Genomic DNA, 18151 nt, shown 5'->3' with positions numbered 1-18151 from the left:
CAGAATCAGAATGGAATTCTAGCCATGCTGGATGAAGAATGCTTGCGGCCAGGAGCTGTTACGGACGACACGTTCTTAGAGAAGTTGAACCAGGTCTGCGCCACTCACCAGCACTTTGAGAGCAGGATGAGCAAATGTTCACGCTTCTTGAACGACACTTCCCTGCCCCACTGTTGCTTCAGAATCCAGCATTACGCTGGCAAGGTAATGCACGTTGTGTGGTTTTATAGAGAAGGCTAACATTCCAGCTTTGGGCAACTTGAAAGCATGCTTGCCGTAGATGCCCCAAGGCGAGATATTGAGCCAAAAAAAGAGATGCAGAAACTACTACAGATACAGCCTTCCTTCATGTTTCCACTGCAGCCATCCCAGTCATGAAGAGATAAGCCAGAACACCGTTTAAAGTAGCTTCTCTCTTTTGTTTATGGTGCACACAACTGGGATCAGGAAGGGGCTTAAAGGTAAAAGTAAAGGGACCCCTGACCATTAGGTCCAGTCGTGGCCGACTCTGGGGTTGCGGCGCTCATCTCGCTTTATTGGCCGAGGGAGTCGGCGTACAGCTTCCAGGTCATGTGGCCAGCATGACTAAGCCGCTTCTGGCGAACCAGAGCAGCGCACGGAAACACCGTTTACCTTCCTGCTGGAGCGGTACCTATTTATCTACTTGCACTTTGATGTGCTTTCGAACTGCTAGGTTGGCAGGAGCAGGGACCAAGCAACGGGAGCTCGCCCCATCACAGGGATTCGAACCGCCGACCTTCTGATCGGCAAGTCCTAGGCTCTGTGGTTTAACCCACAGTGCCACCTGCGTCCCTAGGAAGGGGCTTAAGGCAAGGGAAATTTGTGGTCTGTTTTAATATAGTTTACTTAACATGCAGCAGGGGAACCATCTAGAGGGGCTAAGGGGCCGAACAGCCCCCTCCCTGAATTTTTCAAGGAGGGGGCCTGACCCCATCAATATTTCACAGCCTGCGATGGGCCTCACCGGGTCTACTCGCTGCTGCGGTAGGCCCTGTCAGTCCTTCCTGCGATTGTGGCGGGCCTCTCCGGGCCTACCCATGACTGTGGCAGGTCTTGTAGCTTCCTGTCACCATGTGATAACACATGTGTGCACTGGGCACCCTCAAAGTTGGGCAGGACCCAGTGCCTCTGACATTCAGCAATAATATTTTGGAGGCATTAGCCATTTGTTCTTGACTTTTGTTTCCGCCCTTCCCTTGGATTGATTCTCTCTTGTTCATTGAGACACTCTTGATTTGCATTGTTAGGTGATGTATCAGGTAGAAGGATTTGTCGACAAGAACAACGACCTGCTTTACCGCGACCTGTCCCAGGCCATGTGGAGGGCCAACCACTCCCTCATTAAAGCACTCTTCCCAGAAGGAAACCCGGCCAAGATTAACCTAAAGAGGCCCCCAACAGCAGGGTCGCAGTTCAAGGCTTCCGTGGCAACCTTGATGAAGAACCTGCAGACCAAAAACCCCAACTACATCAGGTAACCTTCAAGGAATCCAGTTCCATGGCCTTGTGATGCAGCATAATAAAACAGTGACTCATTGCTACTGAAAATGCTGGAGCCACATGAAGCATTTGATGAACTGGAATGGGCTTTTTGTCTTTCTAAAACTTTTTGAAATTACTGTATCTGGGGGTGGAATTACCATATTTTTTGCTCCATAAGGTATACCGGACCATAAGGCACACCTAGTTTTTAGAGGCGCAGCCTGTCCACTTCTCCCAGAGCTTCTGGGGCTGCCGGGGGAAGCCCTGATTACCCCCCCCCCCAGCCCAAAGAGCAAAGAAGCCAAGACAGCGAGTAGGATCCATCCCGCTCGCTGTCTTGGCTTCTGCCATAGCCGCGTGCAGCCTCTCCCACTCGCTGTCTCGGCTTCCTCTTTAGGGGCTGGAGAGGCTGCGCGCGGCTATGGCAGAAGCCAAGACAGCGAGCAGGATGGGTCTTTAGTGGCTAAAGAGGAAGCCGGACGGATCCCGCTCGCTGTCTTGGCTTCCTCTTTAGCTGCGCGCAGCCTCTCCCGGGCGGAGGGGCTGCGCATGGCTATGGCAATACCCCCCAGAAGCCCACAGGAGCCGCGCACCCTTTAAGGATCGTGTGGCTCCTGTGGGCTTTTCTACGAGGAGGGAGAAGGGACTGCCTGGCTGCGTCAGTCCCTTCTCCCTCCTGGGGAAAAGCCCGCAAGAGCCGCACGGTGCTTGTGTGCGGCTCTTGGGGGCTTTTCCTGCGTGCTTCCCCCCTGCATTAGCTCCATAAGACGCACACACATTTCCCCTTACTTTTTAGGAGGGGAAAAGTGCGTCTTATGGAGCGAAAAATACGGTACGTGTGCTATAACATAACTTATTTAGTACTTAATGGGCAGTAGTGAAAACCAATGATTGGGGAGGGGGCGAGTTTGCTTTGAACTTTGTTCACATATTAAACAGGGGTGTCTCTGGACTACCCTGTTTGTTTTATCTCCCAAGCCCTTCAATGTTTACATTGCAGGGGAACGATGGAGTTACAAGGTACACCATAGAAGGCAGAGAACATCTAAGTTCATTTGCTGATGACATTGTGATAATGCTGTAAGACCCGATAGAGGTCTTACCAGATATAATGAAGGAGTTGGCATGGTATGGGGTGGTTGCAGGGTTAAAAGTTCATTATGAGAAGCCTGTAGTGTAAATATGGCTCCCAAATTGCAGGCCAAGTGTGCTATGGGGATCCCACCTTACGTTAAATCACTCTTGAGATCTGGGAGTTCAGATTCCAAAAGATCTAAGTAAACTTTGTGCCTTAAACTTATGCTCGGTCCTCAGAAGAATTAGGAAAGAAACAAAAAGCTGGATAAGCTGAAAGTTGTCCCTTTAAGGCAGAATAGCAATAAAAATGTCAAACCTCCCCAAGCTGTTATTTATGTTTCAGGTGTTTCTCATTTTTAATTCCGGGAAAGGCTCTTTGAAAATGGCAAGCTTCCATTAATAAATTTATTTTCTGGGTTGTGATTTACTATGCAGAAGGACAATCCATATGGCACGAGGAATTCCACATTAACTTTTTTTAAAATAATAAAAAAAAAGCTTGTCAGTAATGTCACTTAATTTATTATATACTAGGTGATAAAGGCAAGGTCTTGTTGGGCATGGGGTGGTCAGGATCAGAGACGGTTGCTCTGCAGGCACAACCTTTCCCTTTCCAATAAACTCCCAAAGAATTGCAAAGCTTCATAATGTGTTCACATGGTGCATGTTTTGCAGTCTGGAAAGCATAGCAATCCAAATTAATCCCAAGTAGGTGCCCCTGGTGCTGATATATTCAATCATTCATCCTTCTACAGTGCAGACAGAGAGACACAGAGATTTCAGGGACTGAAAAGGAGAGAGACTGTACCAGCCTAAGGCCTTCTGTATAACACCTATCTATTTACAGACAAGTAGTTGAGAGATTGATTAGCCAGTGTTGAACTCAACTGGCTTAATGTCCATCCAAGCTGTTAGTTTATTTCCAACAGGGAGATTTGGGAGCAAGGGACTAAAAGTCTCTCTCACAGTTTGTGGCATTAGTTTTGGGTTCAGCGGATGAACGGAGAGACCTGATTTCAGATATATATTCTGCCGTAGCAGAAGAGCAAAGGTGGAAGGCCTTAGGATGATTTGAGTGGGAGATAGAGGGGTGGAAATTCTACCTAATCAATAGGATAGCTTCTGGAAAATGAAGGTGCTGGGACTGGTTCCCCGTATGTCAGAGAGAATACATAAAAACCCACAGATCGTATTAAAGCACAATGAGATTCATACATGTTCCCAGAGTGCTGGAGGGGTTATGAGTCAGTGGGGTACATGCATTCATCTATGGTGGAAGTGCCCATATATAGCAAGACTTTGGGATAAAGTACTCAAGGAGATCAACACTACTGTGGGGCAAACAGTTGTTAAAACACCAAAATCAATGTTATTTTCACCATTAGACTCTGAGGGAGGCTGTTGTAAGCTTGAACAGAATTACAAACCAGGAAGGTTAAAAATCACTTTTCCTTATAGACATGATTAGATTTATAACCTAATTAATAGACTAGTGATAGCACAACTGTGGAAGAGCAAAAGGACTCCTTATTTTATATCTCTGGTGCAGTGAACGTTACAGAGAAGCTTACACATCAAATCCATGTCATCAAGTGACAAGCAAAACAGGATGCCTTTTCGGGGCGTAGAATGAAGTAGTTCTATTTTGTATTCTAGCAAGACTGCGACAGTACAAGGCTCTGAGCCCCAGGGCTTCTTTGGCAGGAAGGGAATGATACAAATTTAATTAGTAAATAGGGACACTTGCAATTCAATATGCAGCTATTTGGAAAAATAATGAGCCAAGTGTCTCTGGAATTACCATAAGTTAATGTTTATAATGTCTTAAGATCCATTGTCTGATGGATATGATAAGCGTGATTGCCTTCTATATTTAATCCATAATGGGAGAGAAGATTATGTTACCTGTTTTAGTCATTTATTGTTGTTTCTGTCTGAGACGTGCAAATGATTGCAGTCAATTGCATGTTAAACCAACTGAGTGGAAAAGAAATAGTGGTGCTTGTGTAGCAGAAATTATTGTGCAATATCTTAATGAATGTTCTTTTTCATGCAGATGCATTAAGCCCAATGACAAAAAAGCAGCACATATCTTCAACGAGGCTCTAGTTTGTCATCAGGTCCGGTATTTGGGTCTGCTGGAAAACGTTCGTGTCAGAAGGGCAGGATATGCGTTCAGGCAACCTTACGAGCCTTGTCTAGAAAGATATAAAATGCTTTGTAAACAGACATGGCCACACTGGAGAGGTCCTGCCAGGTAAGAGTCGATAACTAATTAGTGCAGGTGTATTGGTGTGGCACTGTGGTGTAAACCACTGAGCCTTGGGCTTGCCAATCAGAAGCTCGGCGGTTTGAATCCCCGTGATGGGGTGAGCTCCCATTGCTCTGTCCCTGCTCCTGCCAACCTAGCAGTTCAAAAGCACGTCAGAGTGCAAGTAGATAAATAGGTACCACTCCGGCGGGAAGGTAAATAGCGTTTCGGTGCGCTGCTTTGGTTTCGCCAGAAGCGGCTTAGTCATGCTGACCACATGACCCGGAAAAGCTGTCTGTGGACAAACGCCAGCTCCCTTGGGCAGTAAAGCGAGATGAGCGCTGCAACCCCAGAGTTGTTTGCGACTGAACTTAACTGTCAGGGGTCCTTTACCTTTTTATTGGTCTTTACTTGGCCCAGTGCCAATTGCTTAACATGCCTATGGGATTGCATGCTCTTTCCCGTAAAAAACCCAACCTCTTAAGCCACACCCTATTAACTTCCCTGCTCTTTGCCCTTCCTGGATTTCAAAATGCTCTCAGGGAGCAAAACATGGTGCCATAATTTTGCATGTTGCTACAAAGGTTCTTCATATGAGTTGAAGGTATGCAAAATTGTGGCCTCTGCACCTGATTCTTGAGATTATCTTGCACATCATCTGTACGGCGCAGAGCCAGTTCCAAAACTATCCCGTGGAGATGCGATCCCAAGGAAATCATATTCAGTAAAAGGCATACAAGGATCGGACAACCATGGATTGAAGAACTATTGTATTGTTTCTATCAAAGCTCCTCTCACCTTTTTATCTGCATACCTTTCCCATTTTAAATTGCAGATTTATTTTGTCTTGTGGCAACCCTAATTAAAATTAGACATGGATTAACCTTTCAATTTCTGGTTTGTGTCTCTTTCACATGTTTTCCCCTCTATTCCACTCCATTTTGCTTCAATCTACACGTTCTATTAATTAAATACATATTTTGTTACATTTAAACTGCCAAGAACTGTGAAATCTGTTTGGAGAGCTTAAGTTTGATTTGTACATAAGTTTGGGAGGTGGGGTTTAGGACATTTCCGCTACAAATTCACAAAGAGGTACCTTGGTTCTCCAACTTAATCGGTTCCAGAAGTCCGTTCCAAAACCAAAGCGTTCCAAAACCAAGGCTCGCTTTCCTAAAGAAAGTAATGCAAAATGTATTAATCCGTTCCAGGCTATTAAAAACAACCCCTAAAACAGCAATTTAACATGAATTTTACTATCGAGACCATTGATCCATAAAATGAAAGCAATAATCAATGTACTGTACTATAAAATAAGACAGTATTGTAGATGATAAAAATTAAAATTAAATTTTTTTCTTACCTGCACTGATGATAGTCATTGTTTGGATGGGGGGCTTCTATCTATTCCCGCAGGCACACAATCAATCAGTAGCTGAACTGGGTTCCACACAGTCACAAAAACAAATTAACCCAAAAAGCCTCAAAAACAAAAATGCGAAATAAATAGCAAAATCAAAAGCACCAAACTTAATCTGTTCCAGAGGTCTGTTCGACTTCTGAAATGTTCGAAAACCTGGGTGTGGCTTCTGATTGGTGCACGCGCCCAGGAAACAATAGCAGACAACCGCATCGGATGTTCAGCTTCGAAAAATGTTTGAAAACTAGAACACTTACTTCCAGGTTTTCGGCGTTTGAGTACCCAGGTACCACTGTACCTCTGTTTAGAACATTGCTTTGTCAATTTCACAATCTGGCTGGAACTTTCTAATCCTTAATGACTTTATCAGAGCAGACATTTGTTATTTTGTATAGCATTTTCACATCTGAAGCACAAGTGTTTGCAAACAGAATAGGTAGCAATTACTGGTCTTTTGTTTTTTTAAGTGCCTATGCTAAAGCAGAGTTTTCCCTTTAGTAATATGATTATTGTATTCTCAGCCTGTGTAAGAGGTGCTGCTTTTGAGAGAGAGGGGTAAATCGCTTCCATTTGTTTTCTGTTGTAGGGCTGGTGTAGAGGTATTGTTCAGTGAGCTGGAAGTCCCTGAAGAAGAATATTCCTTGGGAAGATCAAAAATATTCATCCGCAACCCAAGAACAGTATGTGAACCAATTTTTCTTCCATTACAGCAAAAGCAGCTTAAGTACATTTGTCTCTTTCCTCCTCTTTCTTTACAAGATATCAAGAGTTTTAAGGCCAAATTCAGGTTGTTAGGTGATGGAGGGCTAAAGCTTAGGTTTTGGAAAGAAGAGGGAAATAAATTTAATCCAGCGTATTTTTTTACTTGTCACCGTGACATTCCATCTAACAATTGTATCACACATTCCTCAGAAAGTTGGTTTTGTGTGGGCCTCAGTTGCAGACAAAAAAAGCAGCTTGTTAAAGTTCATTTGTTGCATTCGCTCCCTAGCTGTATTTTGACATCACAACAACTCTTACAGAACAGGAATGGACAGTATGACAACACTTGCAGTTTATGAACCAACTGCTTACAGACGTAGACTTTGTTTGGATAAATGTGACAACATTTGGAATGTAGTAGGCTATTAAAATCTACATACAGTGGTGCCTCGCAAGACGAAATTAATCCGTTCCGCGAGTATCTTCGTCTAGCGGTTTTTTCGTCTTGCGAAGCAACCCTATTAGCGGATTAGCGCTATTAGCGGTTTAGTGGCTATTAAAGGCTTAGCGGCTTAGCTGCTAAAAGGCTATTAAAGGCTTAGCGGCTTAGAAAAAGGGGGGGGGAGCGAAAAAAAATCTCAAGACTCGCAAGACATTTTCGTCTTGCGAAGCAAGCCCATAGGGAAATTCGTCCTGCGAAGCGCATTGAAAAACGGAAAACCCTTTCGTCTAGCGGGTTTTCCGTCTTGCGAGGCATTCGTCTTGCGGGGCACCACTGTATATATTAGGATAATAACACTGTATCAATTTATATAAGAATCTATGGGAGAATATTACATTGCATTTTTGTATATATATATTTCTTATACACAACTCTGCTCTTTTTTTAACCAAACTTCCCCCCTCTTTATCACTTTATTTCTTTATAATTGAAATTCTTTCAATAAAATATTAGTATTTTTTAAAAAAAGTATAGGAATGGATTGTTCCTAGTTTGAATTGCAGCTGGGGAATGTCCTTTCTGAATGCAGTCCCATGTGAAACTCCTTGCAGGCAAAAAGCCAGTACACTAGTGAGAGGTTCAAGCTTGCTCCCTGCAGAATTGGTTTTTCTCATGAGGATTTTTGTTTTTAAACATAGGGGGCATTTAAAATATAATCTCTCCACCCACATTGTCAAACAGTGCTGCCCGTTGTACCACCTCTGGTCTCTGATACCTCGCTGCCACCTCATTCTGCTGCGTGCGTGTGCAAAATCTAAAATAACTTGGGTGTCAAACATTTTACTCTTCCTTCTTGTTTCTCCCTCCCGCCGCCCCCCCCCCATAGCTCTTCAAATTAGAAGATCTAAGAAAGCAGCGCCTTGAGGATTTGGCTACCCTGATCCAGAAGATCTACAGGGGCTGGAAGTGTCGCACACGTTTTCTTCTCATGAAAAGGAGTCAGATTGTGATTGCCGCTTGGTACAGGAGATATGCAGTAAGAAAATATTATATATGGGGCTTTTTTAATCCTGTCCCTTCTCAAGAGTTCAGTGCAGTTAGCAATACCTGGCAAAAAATAAAAATAAAAATTGTGACATCTGTGGTTGAACTAAAGTACTCAGTGAAATTTTTAAAAAAATGGCTGTAAACTCAGAACTGTGCCCTGCTTTTGTAGTGAGTATTCTTGGAAGATGCTCAGGTTTGGATGTTGGTAAGTCTTGCCACAGCTTTGTAATCTTAAAGCAATTAGTTGAGGTATGTGTCTTAGAGTACTCTTGGTTGGTCTCAACATGCACTTTTAATTCAGCTTGAAAAGCCACAGAAACAGCAGTAGAGCTCTTGGACCCAAAGCAGACGTAGTATGGTTTGCTGCCTTAATCCTGATTCAGGTTCCAAATGCCCAGTGAAACCATGTTTTTTGTCCTTTGCTTGGCTAAAATATGCCTCCAGGTGACATGTATAAGGAGATGCCTTGTGAGCCGCAAGGCTGAGTTGATCAGAAACTGTCTTTAACCAGGTTTGGCTCATTGCCGACGTAACACTTAACCATTGTCAATACAGCCATGGTTTGCAAACCTTCTTCAAACCATGGTTTCAGGTGCTGGTTAGTGGTCAATTATTGACCATGGTTTAGTTATTTAGACACAATGCCTATTCACAGTTCAGCGCGTTGCTCTTAGATCACTCACCGGGGCAGTCCCTACATAGCATGCATCCCTAATAGAACCAGTACAAAGTGTGTGTGTGACAAGCTGAGTATATTTCAGTTATGTAAAACTCTGACTCATTCTTGTTTAAATTTTCAATGCAGCAACAAAAAAAGTACCAGCAGATCAAGAGTTCTGCCATCGTGGTGCAGTCTTATATCAGAGGATGGAAGGTGAGAAAAAGTCAGTTCAGCCCCTTGGGTTGTAACTACGTCATCCACGGCCCGCTGCTGCCTTTCCATGGTAGAGAAAAGGGGTACTTGTGTTTCATTCCCAGACGTGTATTTGGACTCCTAGGTTGACGCGGAGGCAGTGCAGGGAAATAAAAGTGTTAAACCCTCGTTTGTTCACTTATTCTTACCTGCGAATCACACCCTGCCATTGGAAAACCTTGTTGTTGTTTTTAAAAACGATGTAATTAATGGATTTACAGTGGTGCCCCGCAAGACGAATGCCTCGCAAGACGGAAAACCCGCTAGACGAAAGGGTTTTCCGTTTTGGAGGTGCTTCGCAAAACAAATTTCCTATGGGCTTGCTTCGCAAGACGAAAATGTCTTGCGAGTTCCTGCGGGGTTTTTTTCCTCCCCCCCCCTTTTCCTCAAGCCGCTAAGCCGCTTATCAGCTGATCCGCTAAGCCGCTTAACAGCTGATCGCTAAGCCGCTTATCAGCTGATCCGCTAAGCCGCTTAACAGCTGATCCGTTAAGCCACTAAGCCGCTTATCAGCTGATCCGCTAAGCCGCTAAGCCGCTTATCAGCTGATCCGCTAAGGCCGCTAAGCCGCTAATAGCGCTAAACCGCTAATGGGCTTGCTTCGCAAGACGAAAAAACCGCAAGACGAAGAGACTCACGGAACGGATTCTTTTCGTCTTGTGAGGCACCACTGTACTGCTTTGCGGTGTAGAAGCAGCGGCTGGGGTTCAGAAAGGCAAGCTGGACATGCGAGATGTAGGTCCAACCATAATGTTCTTTAAAAACAAGTAGGACTGCTTAGAATGTGCTGAAAGAATCGAAAATAAAAATCCAGTCAAGCAAAATGTGGTTTGCCAGAATGTTGTTTGGATTATTCTTAAAATGATAGGCTATTTCCCCCCTGCTCTGATTTCGTTTTGTTTAACTTAAGCTTTCTCTAGAATCTGTTTTAGGTGCATTTGCTGATGTATTTTGAAAACTTGAGTAGTTGTGGCTTAAAATCCCAAGCCACCAGTAGAATTAGATGGGCCTGGGAAATCTGGTTTAGGTGCCACTCTTACTCATGTATCAATAACTGATTGGAAGACCAGTGCTGTTTCCCGCTGCCCCAGGAGTTTTGCAACACTGCCTGCTTTAGTATCCTGAGGCCTATATTGTGGAAGACCCTGGGCAGTACTAGATTACACCAGAAAATAATAATAATAATAATAATAATAACAACAACAACAACAACAACAAAACAACAACAATTATTATTATTATTATTATTATTATTATTATTATTATTTTATACCCCACCCATCTGGCTAGGTTTCCCCAGCCACTCTGCACAGCTCCCAACAGAATATTAAAAATGTGATGAAACATCAAACACTAAAAACTTCCCTAAACAGGGCTGCCTTCAAATGTCTTCTAAAAGTCAGATAGTTGTTTATTTCCTTGACATCTGATGGGAGGGCGTTCCACAGGGTGGGCGCCACTACCGAGAAGGCCCTCTGCCTGGTTCCCTGTAACCTCACTTCTCACAATGAGGGAACCGCCAGAAGGTCCTCGGAGCTGGACCTCAGTGTCCGGGCTGAACGATGGGGGTGGAGACGCTCCTTCAGATATACTGGATCGAGGCCGTTTAGGGCTTTAAATGTCAGCACCAGCACTTTGAATTGTGCTCGGAAACGTACTGGGATGGAATAATTATGAAATGTTTGCCAGGTCTGGGAGTTTGAAGTGGGCAGGTGGGCATCAGATCGCTCTGTTATCTTTTGCACAGCTGTATTTTAAGCGCTAACTCTTCTTTGGCACGGGCTTTCGCTGTTTCACAGGCTCGGAAGCTGCTCCGTGAACTCAAGCATCAGAAACGCTGTCAGGAAGCTGTTACGACTATTGCCGCTTATTGGCACGGAGCTCAGGTAAGAAAACACAAGCCGGCTTCTGTTTGTTTCCGAGCCAGCTACGTGGTGCAAAGGTTGCCTTTCGATGGAAAGAGTGGCAGAAATGTTTTCAGCTGCTTACTTCACTTCACTTGAGTTTTCTGCACTCCCCTCACCCCACTCCAAGCTGTGCTTTTCAGTCTAAAAATCCAGGCACACACTTTTCATTTATTCTGTGTGAAACGGCTTCCTTTCTGTCCATTGGGAAAACTGAAGCAAACTCTCTTCTTTTCTTTCCTTTGTCTCTTTCAAAACTTCCCGCAATTCATTTTCAAATGCACCGCAGGCGCGAAGGGAGCTGAGGCGGCTGAAGGAGGAGGCTAGGAATAAGCTTGCTATTGCTGTTATTTGGGCTTACTGGCTTGGATTAAAGGTACTACATGCAAGCATCATGTGCCCCCTTCCCTTATCCCACTCACTTTTTTTAAAAGCAAGAATTAATCATTTGTGCTGGCTTACTAAACATGAGCATGCCACTGCTGATAGCCTTTCCTTTACATCTTTGCCCCACCTAAGCTGAAAAAAGTTCCATAAACTAAAAAAAAGTCCAAGCATGCCCAGCTGTTTAGCACTAATTGCTTGTTAACAAGCCATAAAGCATCTAGACTGAAAAAGGGGCTCTAAAATGTATTTAACTAAACTTGCATGTCTCTAAGCAAAGGCCTTTTTATTAGCATGCACATGCAGTAGTAATTTTATAGGTTCCCACGCTAAGAGCTGAGGCGGAAAAATGTTCTATTAATTAAATTCACAGCAGTGCACATAGGTTCTAACCCATGTCCTAATATTTCACAATTTGTGGGAAAGTGTGGGGTTTTGTTTTGTTTTTAATCCCAACAGAATTCTATGATCTAAATTTCTCATTTTTTATAGTATAATAATAATAATAATAATAATAATAATAATAATAATAATTTATTTATACCCCACCCATCTGGCTGGGTTTCCCCAGCCACTCTGGGCGGCTTCCAACAAAACTCTAAAATACAATAACCTATTAAACATTAAAAGCTTCCCTAAACAGGGCTGCCTTCAAATGTCTTCTAAAAGTTTGGTAGTTATTTTTCTCTTTGACATCTGGTGGGAGGGCGTTCCACAGGGCAGGTGCCACTACCGAGAAGGCCCTCTGCCTGGTTCCCTGTAACTTGGCTTCTCGCAGCGAGGGAACCGCCAGAAGGCCCTCGGAGCTGGACCTCAGTGTCCGGGCAGAACGAAAATATGAGAACGTATCAAATGTCAGTCCTACAGGTGTCAAAGGGCTCTTCAGGGTCCTCAGTGTGGTCCATCACACCTTATCCCCTGGCGTTATTGAGCCATCTTCCAGTGGCCATCAAACCATACCTTTAGGTGCGCAAAGGGGCAAGCGTACTAATGGCTTGCTGCATGCCACCACATTGCGCTACCTGCAGGGTTTGGCAGCTCGGGGAGCGCTAGTGTAACTGGCAATTTGCTAACATTTGCAGCCAAGGTTCAGAACTGGGAACAGAAGCAGTCAGTAGAGAGATGTGAGAGATCAAGCAACCAATTAACACGAAATCCATTGCTTCTGGTAAATGAGCCCCTAGAGGGCCGTGGGAATTTGTGTCCCGGGCTATTTCGACTCATCTACCCATTGTACCCAAGGGGCGCATTGTTTGCCAAGTCTGAAAGGTGTAGGTGAGCGTGTTGGCCTCTAAAACTGGTGCTTGGTGCTGATCCCCAGCTGCATCTGAGCGCTATGTAAATCTAGAGAATACTTAAAATTATATATAACCCTTTAGGACTTTGGGAAGGATATTGCCGATATGATAGTTGACATATCTAAAAAAAAATGACACAGGAAAATCCCAAGAGGAATAGTCATACCAAAAGTTTACAGCAGGCATGTCCGAAGTCCGTTTTGGGGCCCTAATCCGTTCTGCTGGTTGACTAAATCTTAAATCTGGCCCCCCCGTGGCAGTATATGTCCTGCTCAACAACTCAGGGGTAGAATTGTATAAAAAGCTCAACAAAAAAGCTGAACCACCTTGGGTTTAAATCCTAAAAATAGTTCAACAACTTTGGTCGGCCCTCACGCATGTTCACTTCATCAAATCTGGGCCTATTTAAAACAGTGAGCAACTGATTGCACAATATTGATACAGAGAAAAGAAGAAAACGTGTGTTATGTAACAAAAGCTCCTCCCTAGAGAACGTTCTTTTGAAACAGTTGTTTCAACTATACTGAAGAGCCTTACCAAATGTGGCTGTACCTTAGGGAAGTAAATGCCACCTGGAACATCACTATTTGCTGCAGCTGTTTTTTTGTTGTTGTTTTTTAAAATATTATTTGTATGGTAAAATGCTCCACTTAGGTGAAATGATTCAACTGTTTGGGCTTTAGTAGTGATATACCATAAAAAGTAGCTTGAGTTTTATAGGTTTAATTTGGAAAACCAAGCTGGTCTGTTTGTGATAGCTGGGATACTGTTAAAGTAAACTAGCATTGAATCACGTCATGTGGTTGTTGGCCCCTTTGGAGTGGAAATTTACTTTAGGAAACAACTGGAAATTCTCCTGCAAGATAGCTTTGACTGATTTGTTTGAGGGAAAGTATTTTTTAAATAATAATAATAATAATAATAATAATAATAATAATAGGTGTTTGGTATGACCAGCCTCTTGATCCGTAGAATTTCAGATGTTTATTTGATTTGGTGATCAAATTGCTCAGGGCACCACCACCACCATGTAATTCAAACAAAACAAAACAAAACAAAACACATACACACATCTTCCCAGAAACACTTTAGGCGTGAGGGGTTCATAAACTGAATCCATTCATGAGACAATCATCAATTGCTGACCATAAACAAAAATATCATTGAGAGTAAATTGATCATTGCCCGAACCCTAATGACACTGCAATTCCCTCCAACATTCGTATGCCATTTACTAAGAACTTAAATGCGCTTGTGTGAACTTCTATTTGAATACAGACTTAAGTAGCAGAGCATGCTTTTGTTACGAACTGCAAAATTTGCAAGACAAACATTCTGTGAGATGAACTATGTATCAGTGCTGCAGGTGCATAACTACGGCTGCTGTTAGCGTAATGCTATACTCAAACAACCATTTGAACTCTGAAGATGCCTGTCCTCTACTAACCCTAAAATACCCAAAAGCAATAACAGAATCTCATGGCCATACAGAATGTATAGATCTTTAACATCCCTTTTTGTGTTACCCATTCCCTGTGTACTACACATACTGAAGTCATGTTGATGTGATTGTGATGTTCATCTATGTTTCTGTGTGACATCAAAGAAGAAGCTCTTTTACAAGATTTTGGAAGAAAGTGCATTGACACCCAAAATTGTATAAGGCTGGCCTAAACTGGGGTCCTTCAGTACTTCATGTTCAGACCTTAGTGTTTTAAGGGGACATGTCCTAATGTTTTACCTGGAATAACAAACCTTTGGGCTGCAACTGTGCAGAAAGTTTTCTGTTTAAAATTGAGAGCTATGCAGCATTTGCCAGACCTAACATGCCATATGAGAGTGCCAGAACCCAGGGAACTTCCGCCACTCTTACTTCTCTTACCTGCTTTGGTGAAGCAGCGCTGAGGGGTCTGCTTGCACTTTCACCCTCTCTGCACCCTTTCATGCTGGGGTTCTAAAAGTTGCATACTGTTCTTCCATCTTCCTGTATTGGCTTGTTCTACCAGTGGGAGAAATCTGTTCCTGGTCATTGTGCTTACCTGCATCAGGCTGTCTCTGTGATTCACTGTCTAAACCTTTTAGGCTCGAAGGGAGTTGAAACGCTTGAAGGAAGAGGCTAGGCGTAAGCATGCTGTTGCAGTCATTTGGGCTTACTGGCTTGGATTAAAGGTACTCTCTTAAACGACTCCCTTATGTCAATAATGAACTCAATAAAAAGCGTGCTCTCTACTAACGCATAATCAACCTCTGGTGCTGTGAGATTGCTCTAGCAAGCATGATCTTTAAGGAAATTATTCTTTCCCATAGATTAGACTCTTAGAAACAAGCAAGCAAAATGGCGTTGCAGATTATGCCAGACAACTTTATGTGTGTGTGTTTTCAAATCTATGCAGCTGTTTCAAAAACATTGCTAATCTTACCAGCAGTGTGACTTATCAAAGGGATAATAAATTTTAACCAATAGGGGTGTCATTGCAGCTATTGACACCAGCTGGCATTGGCAACAATTCAAGTAATGGCAGACAGTTCTTTTCTGAACCACCTTTTGCTGTTGTGTGATGATAGCTCTCTGCTTTTGTTGGTACATGATTGTCCAGAATTACTAAACGTTGAGTATGCTTAATTTTCCTTCTGATGAGGATGGATCCCTGCCGGCAAATGGATTGCACCCACATGGAGGGACTATTTGTGTGAGCGGATGCTTCCAGGGGATGGGGGCAAGAGAGGAGGCTAGATATGTGACCGCTGCAATTTCTGCGGCTGCAGCAAAACTCCTCCTGCCACAGTCATATAGGAATCGCAGCAGCCACACACAGTCCTGATTTGCATGTCACGCTAAGCCAAATTATGGCTTAGTGCAGGTGTGGAGGAACCCTCCAGATTTATAGTGGGAGCCGTTTATGCATACAGGGTCCCCGAGCAGAGTTTGCAGGCAATTTGCAGCTCCCTCATTCTTTGATGTGGCTGCATCATGCCGCTCTGTGGCCAAGCCAGGTTCTCTCATCGCTGACCACGACCTGTAAGCAACTGAAACGAAGGCAAATTTCGTAAAGGTGCAACCCCATTCCATTCAAATCAAGAAGGGGATTGCCATTGATCATTTATATTTGTGTTACAAGTCAAATATATGAAGATGCTGTATATTCTTGCTGCTTTTTGCAGCGTCGGAGCATGTGCCCGCGCTGCCCAGGGCGGGCCCGCTCCCGAGGGGCGTGGGGCACAGAGGGTGCCCTCCCAGGCGCGGGATACTGCTCGGGTGCACGGAGCGGCGCACCCACAGGGGTAGAGTGAGCCACTCATGGCGGACATTCAGCGCACCGCCCGCCCGCGACTCCCAAGCCTCCCCCAGCGGTCAAAACAAAGGGGGAAGGGGGGAAGGCCACCTGCAAAGCAGTGCAGCTCCCCTCTTCCCCTGACGGCTTGGGGTAGGCTTGGGAGTCGCGGGCGGTGCGCCAAATGTCACACACCCCTCAGCGAAGACACCTGGGGTGGTCTGCCCCCACCACACCCCTCTTCCTTCGCCCCTGTCCGTTTGTTAACCAGGCAAAGATCTGAGCAAGTCATGCTTGATGTAGTTCTGCTCTCTCTTTCTCCTGTTTACATGATTTTGAAAAACTAAATGAATCTTATAGATACTACAGTTCAGCTGTTTCCTAAGAGCTTCCCCTTTCAAATATCTAGAAATCAAACACATATGATACGGTGTGTGAATGTGTGTATGTGGGGGGGGGGGGTGTTCTCCATTTTATTGAGAACCTGATAATGTCAGGTAGGGATAATGAGGACTTTTTCTCAACCAGTGTTTGGGTTGTACCAGTTCAGACACCCTTGACTGAATGCTTCTCTACCAAACATTAATATGCACAAAGAAAATAGGAACCAGCTGCCACTTCCTGTCTATGACCCAATGGAGCTCGCAGGAGGTTACGAAGCCTTGGTAAGCTGGTCTTCGACCGTAATAAATTATCTATCTATCTATGGAGCCTTGGCCAATGAGCAGTCACAGGGGGGCAGCCTAGTTCTGGTTTTTTCCCCACCCTCCCCCCTTGCAAAATTACTGTGGGCGCTTAAGCATTGCCATTTTACAAATAGCCCCTAACTGCATGGAAAAGTGTCTTACTTTGGTTCAGGAGGGTCCCTGGTGCTATAATTTCTAGTGTGGGTTGGAGCTGCGTGGCAAAAAAATGTGTCTTTGCTAGCCAGGGTGGGAGTGAGAGTATAGAAAGCTCTGCTTTTTCTGGGGCTGCAATATAATTCCTTGTGCAAAGGTGGGAGTTGCACCTATTGCGACCCACCCTTAATGCCCCCAGCCCCATGGTTCCCAGCGTGGGGCACCCCCCCCACAGGGGCGCTAGTTTGATTCTTAAAGGAGGCAATTTGAGAATGAATTATTAACAGTGAATGGCCTTTTAGGCTTCCTCCATGTGAATAGGAGTTCACTTTTTAAAAAATAAGAATTATATGTCCTGGGGTGGGGGATCAAGATTTTAGAGATGCGTAGGTGGGGCATGGCTAAAGAAAGGTTGGGAACCACTGCTGTAGCCTCAACCATGTTTTTCCTCTGACCTCACCCCCCCACTTGTATGTGAACCCCAAAAAGTTGCATGCCTATTTATTACTTACTTATTTCATGAGGACTTCTGGTCACTGGTCCCATCACCTCCTGGCAAATAGAAGGGGAAGAATTGGAGGCAGTGAGAGATTTTACTTTCTTGGGCTCCATGATCACTGCAGATGGTGACAGCAGCCATGAAATTAAAAGACGCCTGCTCCTTGGGAGAAAGGCGATGGCAAACCTAGACAGCATATTAAAAAGCAGAGACATCACCTTGCCAACAAAGGTCCGTATAGTTAAAGCCAAGGTTTTCCCAGTAGTAATGTATGGAAGTGAGAGCTGGACCATAACGAAGGCTGATCGCCGAAGAATTGATCCTTTTGAATTATGGTGCTGGAGGAGACTCTTGAGAGTCCCATGGACTGCAAGAAGATCAAATGCATCCATTCTTAAGGAAATTAGCCCTGAGTGCTCACTGGAAGGACAGATCGTGAAGCCGAGGCTCCAATACTTTGGCCACCTCATGAGAAGAGAAGACTCCCTGGAAAAGACCCTGATGTTGGGAAAGATGGAGGGCACAAGGAGAAGGGGACGACAGAGGACGAGATGGTTGGACAGTGTTCTCGAAGCTACCAGCATGAGTTTGACCAAAATG

General features: G+C 44.2%; 1 protein-coding gene across 5 annotated transcripts in view; it reads left to right on the top strand.

The window, feature by feature from the left end:
• Positions 1–18151, top strand: part of MYO1B (myosin IB) — a 158769-nt gene that overhangs the window by 125076 nt on the left and 15542 nt on the right. For 3 of the 5 annotated variants that reach the window (XM_081023491.1, XM_081023490.1, XM_081023489.1), the window contains 9 exons: positions 4–204; positions 1269–1495; positions 4637–4837; positions 6838–6931; positions 8282–8431; positions 9248–9316; positions 11155–11241; positions 11549–11635; positions 15024–15110. In XM_081023491.1, the coding sequence (XP_080879617.1) occupies positions 4–204; positions 1269–1495; positions 4637–4837; positions 6838–6931; positions 8282–8431; positions 9248–9316; positions 11155–11241; positions 11549–11635; positions 15024–15110 (1203 nt within the window). The remainder of the gene's footprint in view (positions 1–3; positions 205–1268; positions 1496–4636; positions 4838–6837; positions 6932–8281; positions 8432–9247; positions 9317–11154; positions 11242–11548; positions 11636–15023; positions 15111–18151) is intronic. The other 2 variants (XM_081023492.1, XM_081023493.1) reach the window with 2 other exon arrangements.

The sequence above is a fragment of the Podarcis pityusensis genome (assembly GCF_964106645.2).
Source record: "Podarcis pityusensis genome assembly, chromosome: 1".
NCBI classification, from domain to species: domain Eukaryota; kingdom Metazoa; phylum Chordata; class Lepidosauria; order Squamata; family Lacertidae; genus Podarcis; species Podarcis pityusensis.
The sequence above is the reverse complement of the archived record's forward strand: the minus strand, read 5'-3'. Positions and strand labels throughout refer to the sequence as shown.